Consider the following 20,208-nt stretch of genomic DNA (forward strand, 5'->3'; position numbering starts at 1 on the left):
CCGGCTTCGGGAGGGCAGTCTGGAAGTGGGGCTGAGGTTTGTCTTCAAGCACAGTTTTTACTTGGATTGTAGATTCACGGGGAGGATTGGGGGCGCGCTGCCACCCTTGCGCCTTACAGGATTTGGCCGTCCCGGGAGCCGGGCTTTCCCACGTGGGCAGCCTAGGGTTGGAGATAGTGCAGGGGGTCGGGGAGCCGGGGCGCGTGCTTCGCTTCGGGGCCGGGGTTACCCAGGTTTTGTAGCGAGCGCAGCCGCCAGGCCGTCTGGTCCCCTTCGGTCCGCCTTCCACCGCGGGCGGCGCTGAAACCCGAGCGCACGGGGGCGGGGCGCGGCAGCGGGGGCGGTAGGGACGCGTCGACATTGGAAGGGGACCGAGTGATGGATGAGGAGGGAGGGGCGCCGGGGTGGGGAGGGGTGCCGGGCGCCCACCGCAGAGGTGGACAGAGCCGCCCGGCTCGCTGCTCCCGCCGGCGGCGCGAGGCGGCCCTTACTCCGCAACGTGATTGATTTCCGTCTTCTTTTCTTCTCAACTCTTCTTCCAGGGAGAGGCTAGTGGTAACAGGCCGAGCTGGATGGATGGGTATGGGGAGAGGGGCAGGACGTTCAGCCCTGGGATTCTGGCCGACCCTCGCCTTTCTTCTCTGCAGCTTTCCCGCAGGTAAGGCACTGCCCCTGACCAGCGGGGACAGCCGGCCAGGCGGCATCCCCGGCCCCCCACATTAGTAGGCCATACGTAAGCGAGTGAGTTGGGCTGAAGTTTGCTGTCGCCCCCCTTGGGTCTCCACACTCCATTTCCACGGGTCTTTGTTTCTCCCGCGCCCTGCCCACAGAGCGATGGATGCCTGTGGGGACCCAGGGAGGGACCCTAACCAGGCTGCAGCGAAGAGTTGGCCGGGGAAGTCTCAGAGCCGGGGGCGCCTCCCTTTCTCTCTTTCCTTCCCAGAATAGGGTGCCGGGACGCGCCCCGTGTGGGCCCCGGAGCAGGGAGAAGAGGGGAAGCATGGACTAAGTGCTAGGGGTTCTCGCTCCAGCTCCTCGCCCACCAGTTTGTAAACTGCCGGATACCCAGGGATGGAGCTGGAGGCGCCCTGAGGTCCCCGAGGCATCGCTGATCGCCCCTCCTCGGGAACCCCGTCCCGCCCTCACGCGCTTGTCCACGCGGGGAAGCCCACGCCCCGGCTCTAGTTGACTCCAGATTGCTGTTTGATAACATTCCGCGTCGCCCCTAGTTTGTTTTTATTGTGTCAGAAAGGGAGAGAATTTCAGAATTGAAGCTGAAAAAGCCCATCTGTTTCCAATGAATCCCCCATAGTTTTTCACAATGTTTTTGGCAGATCGCTGCTTTCAAATTCCTCGGAGCCCGGACCTCTTGTTTTTGTTGGGGGAAGGGAGACCTACTCCACAGAGAAGCATTTGTTCCTTCCCAAACGCTCCAGTTTCTTTACTTTTTTTTTTTTTTTTCCTTCCTTTCAGGGGGCGGGGGGAGGCACGAAACTTAAACCCCTGGTCTGTTTTCTTTATAATGTTTCGTAAAACTTTATTTCATTTTTGCCATATGTTGTACACAGCCGGAAAGCACCAGTTAAACTCTTTATACCCATTTTTCTCTTGCTAAAAATACAAATAAACTGTCATGGGCCAAATGGTCCCCGTTGCAAGGCGAGATCTCCCAGCCCAGTCCATTGTATTGGAGAGTTCAGAGGTGTCTTTTTAGCAAAAATGAGGGCTTGTCCGGGGCGCGGCTTTTGCACCACAGCAGGATGCTGATCTGCAGTCCCCGCGTACAGCCGAACTTTGCAAGAAAAGATTTGAGTTAGACTCAGTTTGGTTTGTTTTCTTTTGCTCCTCACCAAGTGTGTTTCAAAGAACTAGCACAACTGAGCAGCCGGGGCTAGGCTTGGCTGCGAGTTGGGGCTCCTGGCGGGAGAAGCGCGGAGGCAGTGTGGTAGGGGGAGAAGGATCAGTTTACCAGCCCTAGTCCCAGCCCTGCCCCGGGGGCCCCTAGTTGCCCGCCGGGCCGGCGCGCCTAGTTCTCTCGGCAGCTGTGTGCCCCTGGGGCGTCCCGGAGAGCCGCAACCTGCCCCTCAGCCTGGATTCCATTGGGGAGGCCCCAACCAAGGACAGAGATGAAGGGAAAGTGTCAGTGCCCCAATGAGGCCTTGCCCCTGGTGTTGCCTCTTCATAAAACCTTCAGCGGGTCTAGCAGCAGCATGCCCTCCCCTACCCACCTTTCCTTTTCACAGGCCCTTTCCCCATCTTTCTTAGGGTCTACCCAAAGGCTGATTTGGTTCCCTCCCCAAAATTGAAAAAATACAGAAATTACCCGCTTGAAAAAGAAGTAAAATCCCTTTTGAAGAAGCAGAGGCTTGCGATTTGTGTTCATCTCGGTTAGGTCTAGATAAAGATCCAGCCCATTGGAAGTTTTATCAGATGCGTTGATAAATGGCTTTTGTCCCTTGTCTGCAGTGGGGGATGTGATCTCAGCTCCAAGCTGAAATTGAGAAGGGGGGCTTAGAGGCCTTTAAAACAACACCTTTTCGCTCTTAAAGTGGCAGTACTTGTTAACTTCTTGGGCTGCAGAGGAAGGGCTCCTAGCAGGTACTAGGAGTTAGAGGGATCTGGTAGAGCTGTGTTGTTTTCTTGTCAGTTTATTTCTCCATCTTAAAAACTTTTATGTATGTATACATATATAATATTTTTAAAAGTATTTTGGCATAGTCTGGGGAAAACTGGCGGGTTATATAATTCACAACCCGAATTCCATCACTTTTGTTTCCAAGAAACCCATTTCTTGTTGGCTTCGAGACTGGTAACTCAAACCTGGCAGATTGAACAGATAGCTGCTGTGCTGTGGTGCCAGATGGCTAAGGTTTCTTCTAATTTGAGCCCTTGACAGCTGCCTTTAGTCAAAATTGCCCACCTTACTGAAAGCTGAGATTCTAATATCCCAAAACTAAATAAATGGGGGCTCTGAAACTTGTGTGCTTAAGAAACCTGGGTCAAAAGACAGTTTCTTTAAGAAAGAGTTGAAATGGCTAATTTCCATGGCAAAGAGCCATACTGTCCTATGCTCTGACACGTTGGCCTGGGAGAGGGGCCACTTTGGAATAAACCTGCAGGCCTCTGGTAGGGGGCAAGGAGAACAGGGTTGGAGTTAACATGAGAAAAAAAAAGAAAGTGTGAAGCACAGAGGACCCACACGAGTGCCCTAGTTTCTCCCAGTGAGACAGGTGGGAAGTGTCTGGAGGAGCTGCGTGAAAGCACCGGTTTGTTCAGTGCTAGTAAACTTGGGAGGCTGCCAAGGGTAAACCCATAGGAGTGCAAATTAAACTGGACATAGTTATGTGAAAAAGATGCCTTAACCAGTGCTAGACTGCACGGTGTGTGTGTGCTTTTTGAGAGTTTGCATCTACTCATTCAAGGTGTACGTAAGGTGTAGCCAGTAGATTCCTGACTCAGTGACAACATGCAAGCCCACATCTGACTGAGGCCGGGCATCCGCCCTGCTGGCCAACAGACTAGTGAAGAAAAAAGGGCTCTGCAGTGTCCCGTGGACTATGGGGGTATCTGCTAGAGCAATGCTACAAGTTCAGGGACAGGCACACAAAAGGTGGTCATATCTACCTAGAAAGGGGAGGCCAGAAAAGGCTCCGTAGAAGAGCCTTCTTACAAATAGCGTCTACTTCAAAACGCAGTGAATAGATACTTTTCAATCTTTTAAGCCATTGTGATTTATTAAAACATTCCTAAAGGAAATCCATCAAAGGCATGTATTTAGAACATGTTGTCATGTAACTCGTATTTGGTGCTGTTGTATTCATGCGTAGTGGTTCTCAGAGTGTACCAGCAACATCAGCATCATCTGGGAACTAATTAGACATCAGATTCTGGGTGTACCCCAGACTTACTGAAGCAGTTACCCTGGGAATGGGTGGGACCTGAAGTCTGTTTTAATAGGCCCTCCAAGGGATTCTGATTCTGATCAAGGACCACTATTCTAAGAACTATTGCACTGCAGTCTTTTTGTTTCCTTATTTCTTTCCCTTTGATTTGACCAAATCATACCAAATAACACATAAAACCTAAAGTAACAGTAACATACAGTGTTCACAGACCAGCATTAGTGCCTTGATGCTGAGTATAGTTCTCAGGGAAGGAGCTTGGCGATGTCACTCTTGCTGCTTCGGGTATGCTCTGCTTCTTTTCTGGCTAGCTGCAAAATAGATGCCGAACGCTCATTTCATCTTCCACATTTTTTTTTTTTTTTTCATAAAAGTGAAAATCTTCGGATTGCTTTCAGCTAGCGAAAAAAGGCATTCATGTAGGTCTTTTCATAAAAGTGAAGTGGCATAAAATGAATTTTTGAAAAACAGAGGATACCTTATTTCAGTCTCTACAAGTGGCCCAGGAAGTCACCCTGCTTTCCACCACACTGCTCCTCCAGTTGTATTGCAAAGGAGAGGATGAAATGACAGCAAGTTGACAGAACCAGATGGTGTCAGAGCAGCTATTGGGCCAGCTGTGTGACACGCTGGCGGGGCGGGGGGGGGGGGGGTCCTGCAGTGAGCTGACAAAGCAGAGCTTCGGCTCCCTGGAGAGCAGGGATGTGAAATCCCCTCAGATGGAAGGTCCCTTCTGCCCTGATGGTGAAGCAGGAGTAAGGAGAAAATCTTCCCATCTTCTAGTCTGGACAGTGAAACTTGCACTGTGCGGCTGGAGAAGTTGCCAGCAGTCACCCAGCACTCAGAGGGATGTGGGGAGACATGGATCGTAAGTTACTGTTCACAGATAAAGATGTTCTGTGAGATGAGGAAGGAGTTCCTGGGTGGTGCAGACAGTTAAACACTGGGCCACTAACTGAAAGGTTGGTGGTTCAAGCCCACCCAGAGGTGGCTTGGAAGCAAGCCCTAGCAATATGCTTCTGATAGGTCATAGCTATGGAGTGTCAGTCTACTATGACACACATGGGGTTGCCATGAGTTAGAATCAACTCAGTGGCAACTGATTTGGGATCTTTTGTTTCTGTTTTTGATAAGAGATGGGGAAGAAGTGGTTCTGGGATTCTGTGAAGTTAAGAGAATGGGACTGGAGAACAGTTTGCATGTTGGCAGGAGGAATAAAATCAGTTGCTGTAGAGTGGATTCCGACTCATGGCTCTGCCATATGTGTCAAAATAGAACTGTGCTCCATAGGGTTTTGAATGGCGAATTTTTCTGAAGTTCTTTTTTCCAAGATGCTTCTGGTGGACTCAGCCTCCAGCCTTTTGGTTAGCAGCTAAGCTTGTTAACCGTTTGCACCACCCAGGAAGCTGGGGGAGTGGTGGTTCCTGCTAAAAACCCTCTCTTGGGTAGAGTATGCATGTCTAGAATTAGGCACAGAACCCCGACTCTGTGAATTTGGTTCAGCGCCACCAGATTTTAGTGGTGGGCTAAAATTCAAACTGGACACTGTTTGTTCTAGAGTAACACGTTTATCCCAGTTTGCCTGGGACTTTCCTAGTTTTAATGATTGTTCTGTATGTCCTGGGAGCCTCCCCACCAGGCCTGGGCACACCAGGACTATGATTGCCATTTTCTGTCTGTGCTGTCCCTGCAACAAGTGCTTTGCTTGTTTCTGCTCGGGGGCCCTACTGCTTGGAACCTGCAAGTCCTAGGTGTGAAGTGGGCCTCGCAGTACAGCACAGTCACTGGGCCTAGGGTCCTTCTTCCCTCTGACCTTCCCTGCTTGTTCCCATTGTCACCTTTCTACGTTGCAGCCGCAAACCAGCTCTCGGACCTGTCCCCACAAACCTCACCCCCATTGCCAAGTGGATCACTCTAAAATCCTTGCTCAGGAACTCCTGGCTCCTCTTTGTCCTCTTTGTATCATCCGAAATGGAATGGTCCCGCCCTTCCTTTGGGCCTTGTTTCTGTGGCTTCTAGCACATGCCCCAAGCTCCAGGTCACCTCTTGCCTCCCCATATTTCCCCACCACTACCCATCACACCCGGAAGGAAGGTTGGGCAATCTACTTCCATAGTGATACCCTTGGAAACCCAAGGAGGGGTCGCTATGATGGCACATAACAACAACAACCCATCGCATCACACCTTACCTGGTGGGCAGCCCACAGGCCTGGCTTATGCACTGCCTAGTTTGGAATGGAATGCCTGCTACTCTACCCTCTCGATCAAAGCCTTGATTCAATGCTATTTCCTGGGATCCAGTGCAGACCCTCGGCCAGTAGACCCAGTGATGCCCTTGGCACATGTTGCCTAGCATGCTGCTGCCTGTACTTACTTCCTTCTGGCTTCATTGCTTTGTGGTTTTAGGTTTTTATCTTCTAAGTTATTTTTTTAAAAAATAAAAAACTCACTACCATTGAGTCGGTTCCAACTCATAGTGACCCCCTCCTTGGGTTCCCCAGGCAGTATCTCTGTGGAAGTAGATTGCCCAGTATTCCTTCTGAGGAGTGGCTAATGGGTTTGAACCGCCAGCCTTTTGGTTAGCAGTCAAATGCCTTAGGCACTATGCCACCAGAGCTCCCTTAAAACTAAAGACCCACTGCCATTAAGTCAATTCCAACTCATAGTGACCCCCATTGGATTTCCGAGGTGGTAAATCTTTATGGAAGTAGATTGCCTGGTCTTTGTTCCATGGAGTGGCTAGTGGATTTGAACCGCCAACCTTTTCATTAACAGTCAAATGCCTTAGCCACTACACCACCGAGTTCTATGCTTAAGGGCAGGAACTCCATTTTCTGCTTCTTTATATTCTTCTCCACACCAGGCACACTCAAGGCACCCATAGGACCCTTGGATTAGTGTATGTGTGTATGTGTGTTTTCTCAATGTACACAATGGCATTTTTTATCAGGTACTCTTATTTTTTTCCAATATTTTTTTTCTGGTTATAAAAGCAATACTCCCCTTTAAATCTAAAAGCCAAATAGAAATAAATTAAAATAAACCAAAATTCAGCCCTGATGAATAACCATCTGAAGTTAACACTGTCATGAGCGCCTTCAAGATGTAATGCCATTACGTTCTCACCAAAGTATGACATTTTGAAGGAAAGTACTGATGTTAAGAGTCTTCCCAATTACTGAGTGTCTGCAGTGCATCAGGCACTCCAGTGAATGTTGTAAATACTTTGCCTCATAAAATCATCACAACATCTCCATGAGGATTCTTTTTTCATTTTATTGACAAGGAGACAGAAGGTCAGAGAGGCTGCCCAACATTACACATCCTTTTCTCTTATAACAGGTTTTGGATGAATACAGTCATTAAGTTTGCTGTGTAGCACGTCCAAACCTTTACCCATTGCTGTCAAGACCATTCCAACTCACAGCAACCCTACATGACAGAGTAGAACTGCCCAGTAGGCTTTGCTAGGCTTGTAATCTTTATGGAAGCAGACTGCCACATCATTCTCCCAAGGAGCCAGCCGCTGGTGGATTCAAACCTCTGACGTTTCGCTTAACAGCTGGGTGCTTAACCACGGCGCCATCAGGACTCCTCCTCTAAGACTTTAAGGGATGAAAACTAAGAAGAAAGGAACTTTGGAGATATGATTAGATAACAGAATAAAGCGTGATCACATTTTCCACAGGTCTAACTTTTTGGTCTCCTAAAGGCTCCCTCTGCTATCTCTCCATCCCTTGGCTTAGCATTCCAAAGAGGAAGATGCCACCCAGCCACAGGTTGGGAAAACAAGTTGGCAGGACGGTAATTGTGCAGATTTTCCCAAGTCAGATTTATGTCTGTTCGGTTCTGCTTATTTATTGATTTTGTGCACTGTTTCACCCAAGCAGTTAAGATGCCAAGACACCTATTAAAGTGCTCCCCTGCTCCCAGATCCCTGCAGAAAGGAACCCATTATTGCTCCCTGTGCTGAAGAATGTCCCATGAGCACAGGCTCCCACACATGTGTGCTCTAGCTGGGCGTGTGCCCAGCTGGCCTGTGTTTGCCCTACCACTGTAGGGGGAAGGTGGAGGAGGAAGGCTGGCCTGGGAACTGTGGTGAGGGAGGAAAGCCACTTCAAAGGGATTTTGACCTGCAGCAGCCAGGCAGATGAGCCCAGGATTGCTGAAGATGGAGCCAGGGTGGAAAATCATCTTTAAAGCTGCCCTGGATTCAAAGCAGGACAGTGAACTGGGCCCACCTACAAGCTTCATTTACATCTGAAGAGTGTCATTGTCCTCAGCCATCGCAGGGGTTCTCTGCCCTAAAACAACACAGAATCCTGTGCGCAGCCCTTGCCCTCTATGGGCCACCCCTTTTAGCCAAAGAAGATTGTAGCCCCTTGCCTTGGCCGGCTTGTGTCCCTGGGCCTGAGGCTAGAGTCACGTGCTTTCTAACAGTGGTCCTGTCCTACTTGCTGTTGATTTGACACACATGGCCCCCAGTGGTAGGGAGCTTGGGGAGGGTGGCCTGTTTGGAAAGCTGAGGTGTGCCCTTTTCCTTGGCACCCAGTGTGGTTTCTTGCAGTGACTTGGCATGTACAGAGGCTGGGGCCGAGCAGCGCCTGAGAATCCAGTGCAGGAGAGTGGCTTCCCGGAGGAGCCCTGGCTGGTGTGCCGAGTAGGGCCTTGCCTCCTACCTCACCTCCTGACGTGGTATTTGGCCTCCTCTGCCACACTCCAAGTGGCAGTGACTTAACCCTCTGCTATCCTGCTCCCCCAACACCGACCTCCTCTTCCAAGATCAACTAAGATTCTCTGAGAAGCATCCTCTTTGTCCTGTAGCCAGTTCCTGGAGAAAGCCCCTTAGAAAATTCCAGTGGATTCAAGGGGTGGAAGACAAGGCAAGTCATGGCCTGGGTCAGTTCTCTGGGGCATTCCTTGGCTAGACCTGGGGAAAGAATGCCTTTTAGGAAAGGTGATCAATTCTGGCTGCTGGTAAATTAAATAAGGTAGGGTCTGTTGCATCTGGCGAAAAATTCAGTCAGTCACCTGGGTGTGTTCCTTTCGGTGTCTGCTGCCAAGCACCTGGATGTTGATGCCAGGATGATGGAGTGAGATTCCTACAAAGGTGACATAAGCAGGCAGCCTCAGGCATCTCCCCACCCCCAGAGACTCCAGAACACTGCCCAGGCCAGAGTTTGTCAAATACTGGTTTTAGGTCCTTTCCCTCCCCTCCCCTAGGTCCAGTGCTAACTAGGGATAGGAACAAGGGATAGGAAAGAAAAGATATCACAGTGTGAGCCCTTGCTGGGTGAGATCAGGTTGGCCACTTAGCCTGGAGCCCCCTCCCCCCATCACCTTCAGAGCCTGTTGTGTTTCCTATTGCTAGACAAATTTCCACACTCTGCTGCCCAGGGTAGGTGGGTGGTGAGGAGGTGGGCCATGTGGGCTGTAAGGTTCCAGGCTGACTTCTCCACAGAGGCTACAAGAGTGATTTTTCTTTTAAGCTGCTCCCTCTTCCTTCACCTGCCTCTGTCCTCATGGAAGCCCTCCTCACCCCTTAAGTGACTCCACTTCCTAAAATAGTATCTGATCATGCCATGTCCTTACCAAAAAATAGTCAGGGAGTCCCCACAATCAACTGGACAAAGTCTGAGTCCTTAAGCTGGTGTATTAGTCCAGGTCTGGTGGGATAAACTAAAACTACATGGGGTATTTCTACATAGAGAAATTCATAGGGGGAGTTATTAAATGTTAAATGGTTTGTTTTTTAAGTTGCCATGGAATTGACTTTGACAGTGGTGACCCTATGTGTGTTAGAGTGGAACTGTGCTTCATTGCTTTCTCAGTGCATCGATTTTTGGAAGTAAATCGCCACATCTCTTGTCCAGGATGCCTCAGGGTAGACTCAAGCCTCCAACCTTTCAGTTAGCAAATGAGCATGTTAACCATTTACAGCAAGGACCGAAAAGGCAAAGAGGAACCATTGAGGAACCATTGCAACCACAGATAATTGCAGAAAGCAACTTCCACTATTAGGGTATGGGGAGCAAAGGGAAGAGGAGCTTGGAGGAGGGCCTGTAAGTGGAGAAGGGGCCTAGTATCGGGACTTCCAAGGCATCCTGCAGAGATGCTGGAGGCTAACATCAACTGCTGCTTTGGGCAACAAGGCCCTTTGCTGGGGGAGGTGGTGATAGAGACAGACATCAGACCAAAGGTGACCTGTGCTCACGCTGGCAGCAGCCTCTGTCTAGTGCCCCCTGGTGGCAGAATCTAACAGAGAGTGACAGAGAAAGAAATGTGGTTTGCTGTGGCCCCACAAAGCAGAGCATAGGAAAAGCCTTGAAGCTTAGCAACAGTTGCTTTTAATGGGCACGGCTCGCATTCAAGGCTTTCACGTCTGGCCCCAAACTCTTGGCCACAGTCACCCAACCAGCACTTCACCACTAGCCATTCTCATTTGTTCTGGAGGCTGCTTGAGCTTTCTTGCCTCGGAACTTCTGCCATGCCATGTGTCAAAATCCTAACTGCCCTTCAGAGCGTGGTTGAGATAATTCTTTGACAACCTCCCATTGCTTCCATTCTTACATGTTAATTGTTGTTTATGATCCAGATGTATTGCTTTGCATTCCATAAGTTTCCAGGGCTGACTTGTTAGCTGCTCTTGAATTGGCCCCCAACTCATGGTGACCCCATATGTTAGAGTAGAACTAACTGCTCCATAGGGTTTCTTGGCTGTAATCTCTATGGAAGCAGATTGCCAGGCCTTTCTTCTACAGAGCCACTGGATGGATTGGAACCATCAACCTTTAGATTGGCAGCAGATTCCCAAACTGCTTGTGTCAGTCAGGACCCTCTGGGCTGACTCCACTGGAGCACAAAGACTTAACTGGGGCTTGATCCAGGAACAGCCTCAAGCACAGTACCTGGCATGCAATAAAAAGTCCAGAACTTTCTATGAATGACTAAATGTATGCAGTTACTGTGCATGCCACAGAGCTGCACAGAAACAAAGTGGCCATGGGGCTTGGATTCAAAATGAGCCTTACCCCTTTAAGAGGAGGCAGTTTTTTCTGTCTCCTGGTTCACCCCACCCCTCATCCCCACCCCCTCCCACAGGGCAACTGAAACTTGATCTAGTCCCTTTGCACACGGATAATTTATTGGTCTGTTGGGCTTTTCTTGGTGGCAAATTGCATTGTCTTTATTCCTGGGTTCAGGCTGTGGAGCGGCTCTCTGCATTCCTAAGACTTCTTTCTCAGCGCTGACCGTTCACACCCCCTCTTTGCACAGCGAAATAAGTTTTATTGGGCTTCTTTGTTATGTAAACAGGGCGGTGATAATCAGGCTATTATTTGGAAAGATCGGGCTTGATTAACAGTTCAAAGGAGGTCTCTGAAAGCTGCACGAATGCCTTGCTAGTGCACAGATATTCTCACCCTGCCAAGCTCGGTAAAACTGATGCTGCAAACTCTCTGCCCCCGTCTATACGTTTCCGAAAGGCACGAGGTTGCTTGTTTAAAAGAAAAGCACTCTGTCAGGCAAGCTGTTTAGCTGTGATTTCTCTCTTTGCTGTGTTTCAGTCCATGAGGAAGGTAGTCTGAGACCACCTCCCCTAACAGTGAAGTTTTATATACACCCACTTAATGGGTATGTGGGGCGCGTACTTCCCTCGGGGTCCGGGGCACGTGGGAAGACCCATGCCTCCCCCAGGAATGGTGCGGGAGACCCAGCAGGGCACTGGGTGTAAAAAGTCCACAAATCGCCTGTGATGCTATGAGTATGAAGTGTGAGTGTCAGGATTCTGGGACCCAGCTGAGGGGCCACAGCTCCCAGGACTCTGGGGCCAGCTGGGAAGATGAGCCGCCTCCTGGCTGCACTGAGCTCTGCAGGCTTTGTTGCATGATGGTCTGGAGAGGCACAGACAAGGTTGAAGCGGAAGAAGGCAACAAAGGGAAGCAAATCTTCAAATGAAATCTTCGATTCTGAAGCATGGTTGTGATGTAGCTCTCTATATCGCCCAGTGACCCATGTGTGTCAGAGTAGAGCTGTGCTTCACAGGGTGTTCAATGACTAACTTTTCAGAAGTAGGTTACCAGGCCTTTCTTCTGAGATACCCCCAGGAAGGCTTACACTTCCAATCTTTCAGTTTAGCAGCTGGGCGCTTTAACCATTTGCGCTACCCAAGATTAGGACTCAACAACAGCTGGTAAACAGATATGGCCAGGGAGAAGGGCCGAGGCCCTTGGGGTGGGGGAGCTCTAAGATGCAGTGGTGGGTATACTGAGGGCTGAACTGCCCAAAGCAGAAGGGACCAGCCCTGCCCTGGCAGAATTTCCCTGTCAGTGAAGGCTGGATGCCCATCTGTCAGGGGTGCTATAAGGAGATACCCTGCCACTGGCCCATCCAGAGGTGGACATCATTGACGCCTAGTGTCCCTTGGCTCCCAGGATCTAAAATTCTGTGGCACTTTGAGAAGGAAACATTGAGTGTGGTCACAGAGGCTAGGGGTCTTGGTAGAGTGGGTTACACAGAGAAGTAGCCAGCTCTGGCCCTAATTCCACGAGTCAGGAGCAAATGGGGGGGATGATTACCAGAGCTCTACCTGAGTACAGCCAACTTCCACCCCCTTGAGGTGTAAATATCCTCCTACCCTGTAGACCTTGCTGGGAACCCACCTTGGGAGCCTGGGCTGGAGACAGTCCACAGGCAGTGAGTGGAGGGGCCCATGACTCCCACAAAGTTATCCTGCCCCATCATTAAATGCCTCTCCATTAAATCTCTCATGGGCTCAGAGGAAAGGAGACTCTGGAGAAAGTTCAAGGGTTCTTCTTGGTAAGTTCTAGGCCAGGCCACTATTTCTGTGGGCCTGAAGGCAGGTGGTTCAGACCCACCAGCCACTCCTTGGAAGGAAGGTTGGGCAATCTACTTCCTGGTGATACTGCCTCGGAAACCCAAGGAGGGGTTGCTATGAGTCAGGTCTGACTCAATGGCACATAAAGACGACAACAAAAATTAGATTCTCCTGTTTGTTTCACAGTAGTTCGTCCTAAAAGTTGTAGGCCTCATGAGGCCTGGGTCACAGCAAACCATGCAGGGTCATTACACCTCATCTCAGTTCCATTCTAAGGAACATAAAGCTGTGTGTGGATGCCTTTGTATTTTTCTGGAGTGTGTGAGGAGAGGCCCTGTGTGGTACAAACAGTTCATATGCTTGCATGCTAACTGAAAGGGTGAAAGTTTGAGTCCACCCAGAGGCGCCAGAAGAAAGGCTGGGTGATCTGAGAGGTCACAGCCATTTAAATTCCTATGGAGCAGAGTAGTTGTAGGAGCTCTGGTGGTACAGTGGTTAAGGCATTTGGCTTCTAATGAAAAGGTCAGTGATTTGAACCCACCAGCCACTCTGCAGAAGAAAGATGAGGCAGCCTGCTTCAATAAAGATCTACAGCCTTGGAAATCCAATGGGAGTCATTATGAGTCGGAATCTACTTGATGGCAGTGAATTTGGTTTTTTGGTTTAGGGTGGTTCTGCTCTGGAACACTTGGTGTTGACATGGGTCAGAATTGACTTGATGGCAACAGTGCCTTTTTTCTGTGAGGTGGAGCTCCAGGTACCAAAAGTGAGCTGAGTTTGAGAGGTGCCTTGTCCAAGGACACAGTCAGAACTCATATTCCGTTTGGGTTCTTTAATCCCTGAGCTCCGACCAACTTGGCTGTCTTGGATCAATCAGTAGGTGGCAGAAGGTCTAGGAGGGGCCTGTTTTCCATCTGCAGTACTGGCAGTGTCTACCCAGCTGGGAGCTTGGCTGTCCTCCCTCTGTCATGTCCCTACTGACAATATGAGGGTGGCTCCCCCTGCTAGCTCAAGTGCGCTAAGATGTGTTTCACACTCTTAAACCTTCCTCCCCTTTCTTCGTTGGGCCCTTCAATCAGAACCATCAGCACTTTATTGCTAGGAATTAAAATTGTGTGCTGGATTTTGTTTGTTTGTTTGTTTTCAAGATAATGGCACAAAAAAACAGCCCTTGTGGGATCCCTGTGGCAGGTAACGCCACAGCCCACAGCCTTTTCCTTATGATGCAGGGCTAGGTTACATTAAAGTCCCTGACCTTGGGGTAGGGCAGGAGGTAGTGATTTATTGGAGTGGGCATAGAAGGGGCTGGATGACTTGGGAGGGAGGAATGGGTCATCGGCCCCTCAGTTCACTGTCCCTTTCAGACTTCCAACCTTGGTCCAAGAAACTGGGAAATGACAGCCCAGTTCACATCCACTTTAGGCAAGCAGGGCCGGGAGAGCCACATTACATCCTGGAGAGATGGCAGAGGGCAACAGAGGCACTAAGTTCTGTTCTTGCTCTGCCCACAGTTGGTGGTCTGCTGTAAGACATCCCCCATACCTGCTGTAATGGGCATGTCTGGGCTGCTTCTTACAGTCTTAGGAATATTTGAAAGGTTGGGCAAAGTCCCCTGAGTGTTTCGGGTAGCTGGGGAAACCCACTGGGTAGGCAGGGAATCAGAAGGGTGGTGCTTTTGGGGGGGCTCCAGGCAGGAGGGCTGTGAAGGGTCTTGAGTGTGGACGCTGCTGAGACAGTAGAGTTGTCTATGGCTGCACTCCGGGAAGTGGGTGTGGAAAGAGAAGCCTCATTATGCCTTTGGGGGTTGCGGGAGCTGGGCCATTCTCAGTTGGTGTTCCAGGAAAAAAGTTTGTATGCATTTTGAAAAGTATGGAAGCACCCCCAAAGCCAGTGTGTTTAAGTCCCATCTCTGAGGCTGAGGGATCGGGCTTGCTGCCCCCTCTTAGGGCCTCTGTTTCAACATCTGTAAAATGAAGATAAAAATTCCTGCCCGTCATTCTGGATAGTTGTGAAGATCCAGTGTTAAAGCAGGTAGTAACCTGCCCAGGGCCTGGTGAGTGCAGGGTATTATTACTGTTATCATTATTTCCTTTTTGGGGACCTGGCCTGGCCCAGCCCATGTGCCTGCTGCCCCTGCTGTCACCACTCCACTCAGATCCATGTCCCAGTGCAGCCCTGGGTGGAGACCTCCTTCCTGAATAAGCCCTCAAGGGCAGAACTCTTGTCTTTGTCTGACTTTGTGTCCCATGAGAGCCCCTGGGCTGGGCCTGGTATGGAGTATGTGGAAACACAATGAAGGGAGAGGAGAAAGCAGCTTGGGGTTTGAGGGCTGGGTTTTGCATCCTGCCTCCTTAAGGGTACCTGGGGTCAGGGGAGAGGGCTGCCACTAGTTAGTGCCACTAGGGCCTTAGTTACCCTGTCTGTTTAGTGGGGATATTAAACCAAGTCATGGAGCTGTCTTGAGGGTTAAAGGAGACACATGTACGATGTCTGGCACATAGTAAGTACTCAGTAGACTTTTCCACCACCACCACAAGTTATTGTCGAGTTAGTTGTGACTCACGACGATCCCATGTTCAAGGGCTGATTTCTCAAAAGCAGATCACCAGGGCTTTCTTCTGAGGCACTTGGGTGGGCTTGGACCTCCTGCCTTTCAGTTAGCAGCGAGCAGATTCACTGTTTGTACCACCCAGGGACTCCAGGACAGGAAATGGAGTCCATGACATTGAATAAACCTGGCTCTTGGCCTTCAGCCAAATGAACCTCTCCTTGGAGGCTGGCAGCTTCTTTGGAGGAATCTTGGGAGGGCCTTGGGAGGGGGGAGTGAAGAGGGGCAAGGCTTTTCCTTCCGTGGAAAGTGAAGTAAAAAGTGAGATGGTGGGGTAAAGCCATCCGCTGACAGTCAGTGACCCCCAGTCAGCTGTGTGTGTATGGGGGTGGGGAGGGTGCCTTTGGGTGGTCAGTGGATTGAAGGAGCCACCCACAGCCCGCTGAGGGGCAAGGAGAGGAGGACTTTTCTGGGCTACAGCATTGGAGGAAGCAGGTAGAGTCCCATCTACATTTTCTCCCTAACCTTATCTGAGACTTCTAACCTCTGACCTCACAGGGGTTTACAAGCACTTGCTTCCCTCTGAGGCTTTTGTCACAGACACCGTTTGTTAAGAGTCCACTGGGCCCCAGACGTGCCATATATGTCTCCTCATTTTATCCTCAGCAGCCTTGAAAGGCAGTTTCTTCTGTCTCTGCAGATCGGGAAACTGAAGCGAGGTGGGCAAATGATTTGCCCAAGTCCCACAACTACTAGTAGGTGACAGAATGGGACTTTAAACCAGATACTCTCCTTCTAGTGCCCACTCCATCCACCACCCCATATGGTGACCCTCTCAGTGCCCCTAGTCGTCTTTGGACCACTTAGTTTCTTAGCCAGTCCCAGGTGATAACGTGAAAACATTCTCCAAATGGCTGAGAATGGGATCAGCAGGACTTAGGGGGCATAAGTGGAGAGAGGAGCTCATCCCATATGTGGAGGCTGCAGAGGGGGTGGGTGCAGAGAAGGGAGGCCCTGGGCTCAGAGTTGGGGGGGGGCGCAAAAGAGTGGCCTCTGTCGCCCCCTGGGGGTGGTGGGTGGAGCTGGCATGCCTTTGCTTTGTTCCTACCTTTGGGCTCTGATGGAGGGGAGAGGAGAGAAAGATGGAGGGGCCTTGTCTTCAAGGGCTGACTTCCTTGGCTCAAGGTTGGTAATAAGGCATTTGTGTCCTGGGGAGATACTCTGATCATCCAGTCTGCCTGCAACCCCATCCTCTGACCTTCCCACCCCAGAGGGAATCCCTGTCCACCTTACAGGGACATACACACTCCAAGTTGTCCGTGCTCCAGCAGATTCTAACTTGACCACTTTGTGATTGTTTATAAAGAAATAACCTGAACTCTAAAGCCTCACTACTCAAAGTATGGTCTGTGGGCTACACAGGGACCTTCCCTGGGAGCTTGGTAGAAATGCAGACTCTCAGGCCCTCCAGGACCCACTGAATCAGAACTACCTATGCACCCTAAAGAGTGTGTTAAGAGCCAAGTCTGTGTACTGGCAGATCCTGCTCATGACCCTAGGGCATGGAAAGGGTACTGGGATGAGATTTTGCTTGTATGCTTTAGACACACTGGGCTTTGGGAGCTGGAGTACTGCCCCAAGCCAGTTTTCAAGGCCACACAGATAGCAAATCGTGGTCCCACTGGCTCTCCCATAAAAGTTTAAGTACCTGTGGAGCTGCCCATTTGGGGGAATAAAGGCAGACATGAAGGATCAGAAGTGGGACATTTTGCATATTGTACACTGTGTGCAAGCTAATTTTGCCCTGGACACCATTTCTGACCCTTATCTTCAAACCTTCTGCCCCCTCCCCTGGCAGCTCCACGTGGAGAAATGACCCCTGGGAACTAGGCCTTTGGAGTCAATGCCAGAGGAACAGTGCATGTGTGGAGCACAGGCCTCCTGGTTGTAGGGGGCTTCTTCATATTGCTGGAGGGGTCCCTGGAGTGAAGTTGAGTTCACCTATTGTGGAGTCTGCCCTGGAACCACAGGGCTGCTGGCAGAAACCAAAAAACCAAACTCACTGCTGTCGAGTCGAATCCGACTCATAGTGACCCACCCCCTTGGGTTTCTGAGGCGGTATCACTATGGGAGTATATTGCCCAGTCTTCCTTCCAAGGAGTGGCTGGTGGGTTTGAACCACCAGCCTTCTGGTTAGCAATCAAATGCCTGAGGCACTATGCCACCAGAACTCCCAAAACTGGAAATGCTGTAAGACTGGTCTTGACTCTCAGATCCTGTGGGCTGAATTCAAATTCTGCTTCAGCTCCTTCCTAGCATTGAGGTCTTGGGCGAGAAAGTTAGTTCCTTAGAGCTTGGCTTCCCTCCTCTGAGATCTGGGAATAGCAGTAGCACCCACCCACTGGGCAATGGCAAGATTGAACATGGTAAGGGTGTAATACCCATAGTGTAGTGCCTGAAACAGAATGGGAGAGCTGTGGTACATGTCCGGTGAACCCACATTGGCTCCTGGGGAGTTGACAAGCCAGTGTGGCTCCTGAATGTGTAGGGAGTTCAGGTGCACAAGGACAGGAAAGTCCTTTTTGTCTTTTGGCCATGATGAGGGTTGGAAGTAGGCCCAAGGCCAGGTACGGACAGGATTCCTTCTGCTGGTGGCCATGGGAAGAGCAAAGGAGGCTTGCCAGTTAGCACAAGGCCTGTGTCCCTTCCCAACAATTCTCTTGATATCCATTATCTCCATAATCCTGAGAAAGTGGAATCGCAGGGCAGCACATAGTGCTTCCAGCATTAATGAGGCTGCCAGAATGGGTGTTGTGTGGAAGGAAGGCCACTAGCACCGGAGATGAGGGGTTGATAGACAAAGTAGCAAGTCCCTTTGTGCTTTGTTCCTGACCTCACATGACAGTAGAAATGCTCCATAGGATTTTCTAGGCTGTAATCTTTATGGAAGCAAATTGCCTCAACAACAACAAAAAAAACACAAATCCACTGCATTAAGTTGATTCTGACTTATAGTGACCATCCTGGGATAGAGTAGAACTGCCATGGAGGGTTTCCAAGGCTGTAGATCTTTAGGGACACTGACTGTCTTTATCTTTCTCCCATGGAGCAGCCCAGTGCTTTAACCACAGCACCACCAGGACCCCTTGCAGATTGCCTACACTGAGTTTATTCTACACAGCAGCCCCCCTCACTTCATACACACATACCACCACTACCGCCTCCACTTCCACCCTCAGGTTCTACATTCCCCACCCCCACCCCCCGCCCACACTTATGTTTAGCAGCCTATAGGCAGGTTGGGCTATTGGATGATGTCCTTTTGGAGAACCATGATAATCCAGACCAAGAAGATCTTACAGCCACCTTTCGAGAGAGATTGAACTCATGAGCAGCCTTTGGGTGAGGTGGCCAGGGACCCTTGTTGCACTCCCCCCACCCCACAGCTACCACATGGGCCCTGCACAACTGTCACCATCTGACCCTTCTTCACCTGGTCTCATTCTTTAAGTCACACATGCTTTAAATTTAAATACAGTTAATAAAAAGAAACATGTGTGGCTCTTCTATCCCATCTGTTTCTTTCTAATAAACTTTTTTGTTGTTGTTGTCAGGTAGCTGATGAGTGCCAGCAAGTGGTATCACAGCCAAATGTGTGCTACTTGGGTTTTTTTTACTTTAATTATGGAGAATTTCAAAAGCAGGCAGAATGGCCTAATCAATCTCCATGTACCCATCACCTAGACCCAACAATTACCAATTCAGCTAGCTGATAATTATCACCTAGGCTTGTTTCAGTCACACTCCCACAACCCCACTTTATTTTTTAATAGCTTTATTGAATTACAGTTTTTTTTTTAAATACATATATATAATAATTAATGTCACTGAATTGTACTCTTAGAAATGGCTGAAATTAATTTTTTGTTACATATATATATTTTACCATAGTAGTTATATATATAAAACAAAAAATGTATATGTAATGTATATATATATATAATATATAAAACAAAAAATAATTTTAGCTATTTCTAAGCATACAATTCAGTAACATTAATTCCATTCACCATTAGCACTCTCCATTTCCAGATGTTTTTCATCTCCCCAAACTCAGTGCCCTTTGAGCAATAATTTTCTGTCCCTACCCATCAGCTCCTCAAAACCAAACCAAACTCGCTGCCATTGAGTCAACTGCAATGCATAGCGACCCTCATTGAGTTTCCAGGGCTGTAAATCTTTATGAAAGCCGACTACCTCGGTCTTTGTTCCCTGGAGCGGAGTTCCCTGGTGAGTTCGAACCAGCAATGTTTTGGTTAGCAGCCAAATGCCTTACTTACTCCTCAGCCCCTGGTAACTATTAATAGTTTTGTTTTTGTGTGTTTCCCTATTCTAGCTATTTTCTAATAGACATTTAAATAAATGCATAACTTACCAAATTAAGACACCCCCTCCAAAAAAAAAGTCGCTAGATAATACCTGAAATGACCGTGTCTGCCTGTGTCTGCCTGCAATTGTTACAAACACAAGTTGGCGTTTGGGGAAGCAGACATAGGGGGAAAAGCCTGGATTTCGGAACAAGGCTCAGCCCAAGGTCTGGTTCTCCCAGGCTTGGTTGTGCAACTCAGGCAGGCACTTTAGCTCCCTGAGTCTCACCTTCTTCAGGTGCATACAGGGGAGCTCTGCCTGCCCACCAGTGGAGGCAGGAAAGCACCATGAGGGCCCAGCACAGGCCCCACAGCACTGAGGAAGGCCCCCTAAGGGCATCTGTTGCGTGGGGAAGTGCTCTAGTGGTCTTTTGCTTGTTGTTATGTGCCGTCAAGTCGGACCCGATCATAGCGACTCCTCCTTGGGTTTCCGAGGCAGTATCACTACGGAAGTAGATTGCCCCATCTTCCTTCTGAGGAGTGGCTGGTGGGT

General features: G+C 49.6%; 1 protein-coding gene across 1 annotated transcript in view; it reads left to right on the forward strand.

Moving 5' to 3' along the window:
• The first annotated feature begins 429 nt into the window (after nucleotides 1–429).
• RGMA (repulsive guidance molecule BMP co-receptor a) overlaps nucleotides 430–20,208 on the forward strand; it is a 32,656-nt gene continuing 12,877 nt past the window's right edge. The window contains exon 1 of the mRNA XM_007959960.2: nucleotides 430–658. Within this exon, the coding sequence (XP_007958151.2) occupies nucleotides 577–658 (82 nt within the window). The 5' untranslated portion in view covers nucleotides 430–576. The remainder of the gene's footprint in view (nucleotides 659–20,208) is intronic.

Source organism: Orycteropus afer, unplaced genomic scaffold, assembly GCF_000298275.1.
Source record: "Orycteropus afer afer isolate SDZICR_OR568_19922 unplaced genomic scaffold, OryAfe1.0 scaffold00019, whole genome shotgun sequence".
NCBI lineage: Eukaryota > Metazoa > Chordata > Mammalia > Tubulidentata > Orycteropodidae > Orycteropus > Orycteropus afer.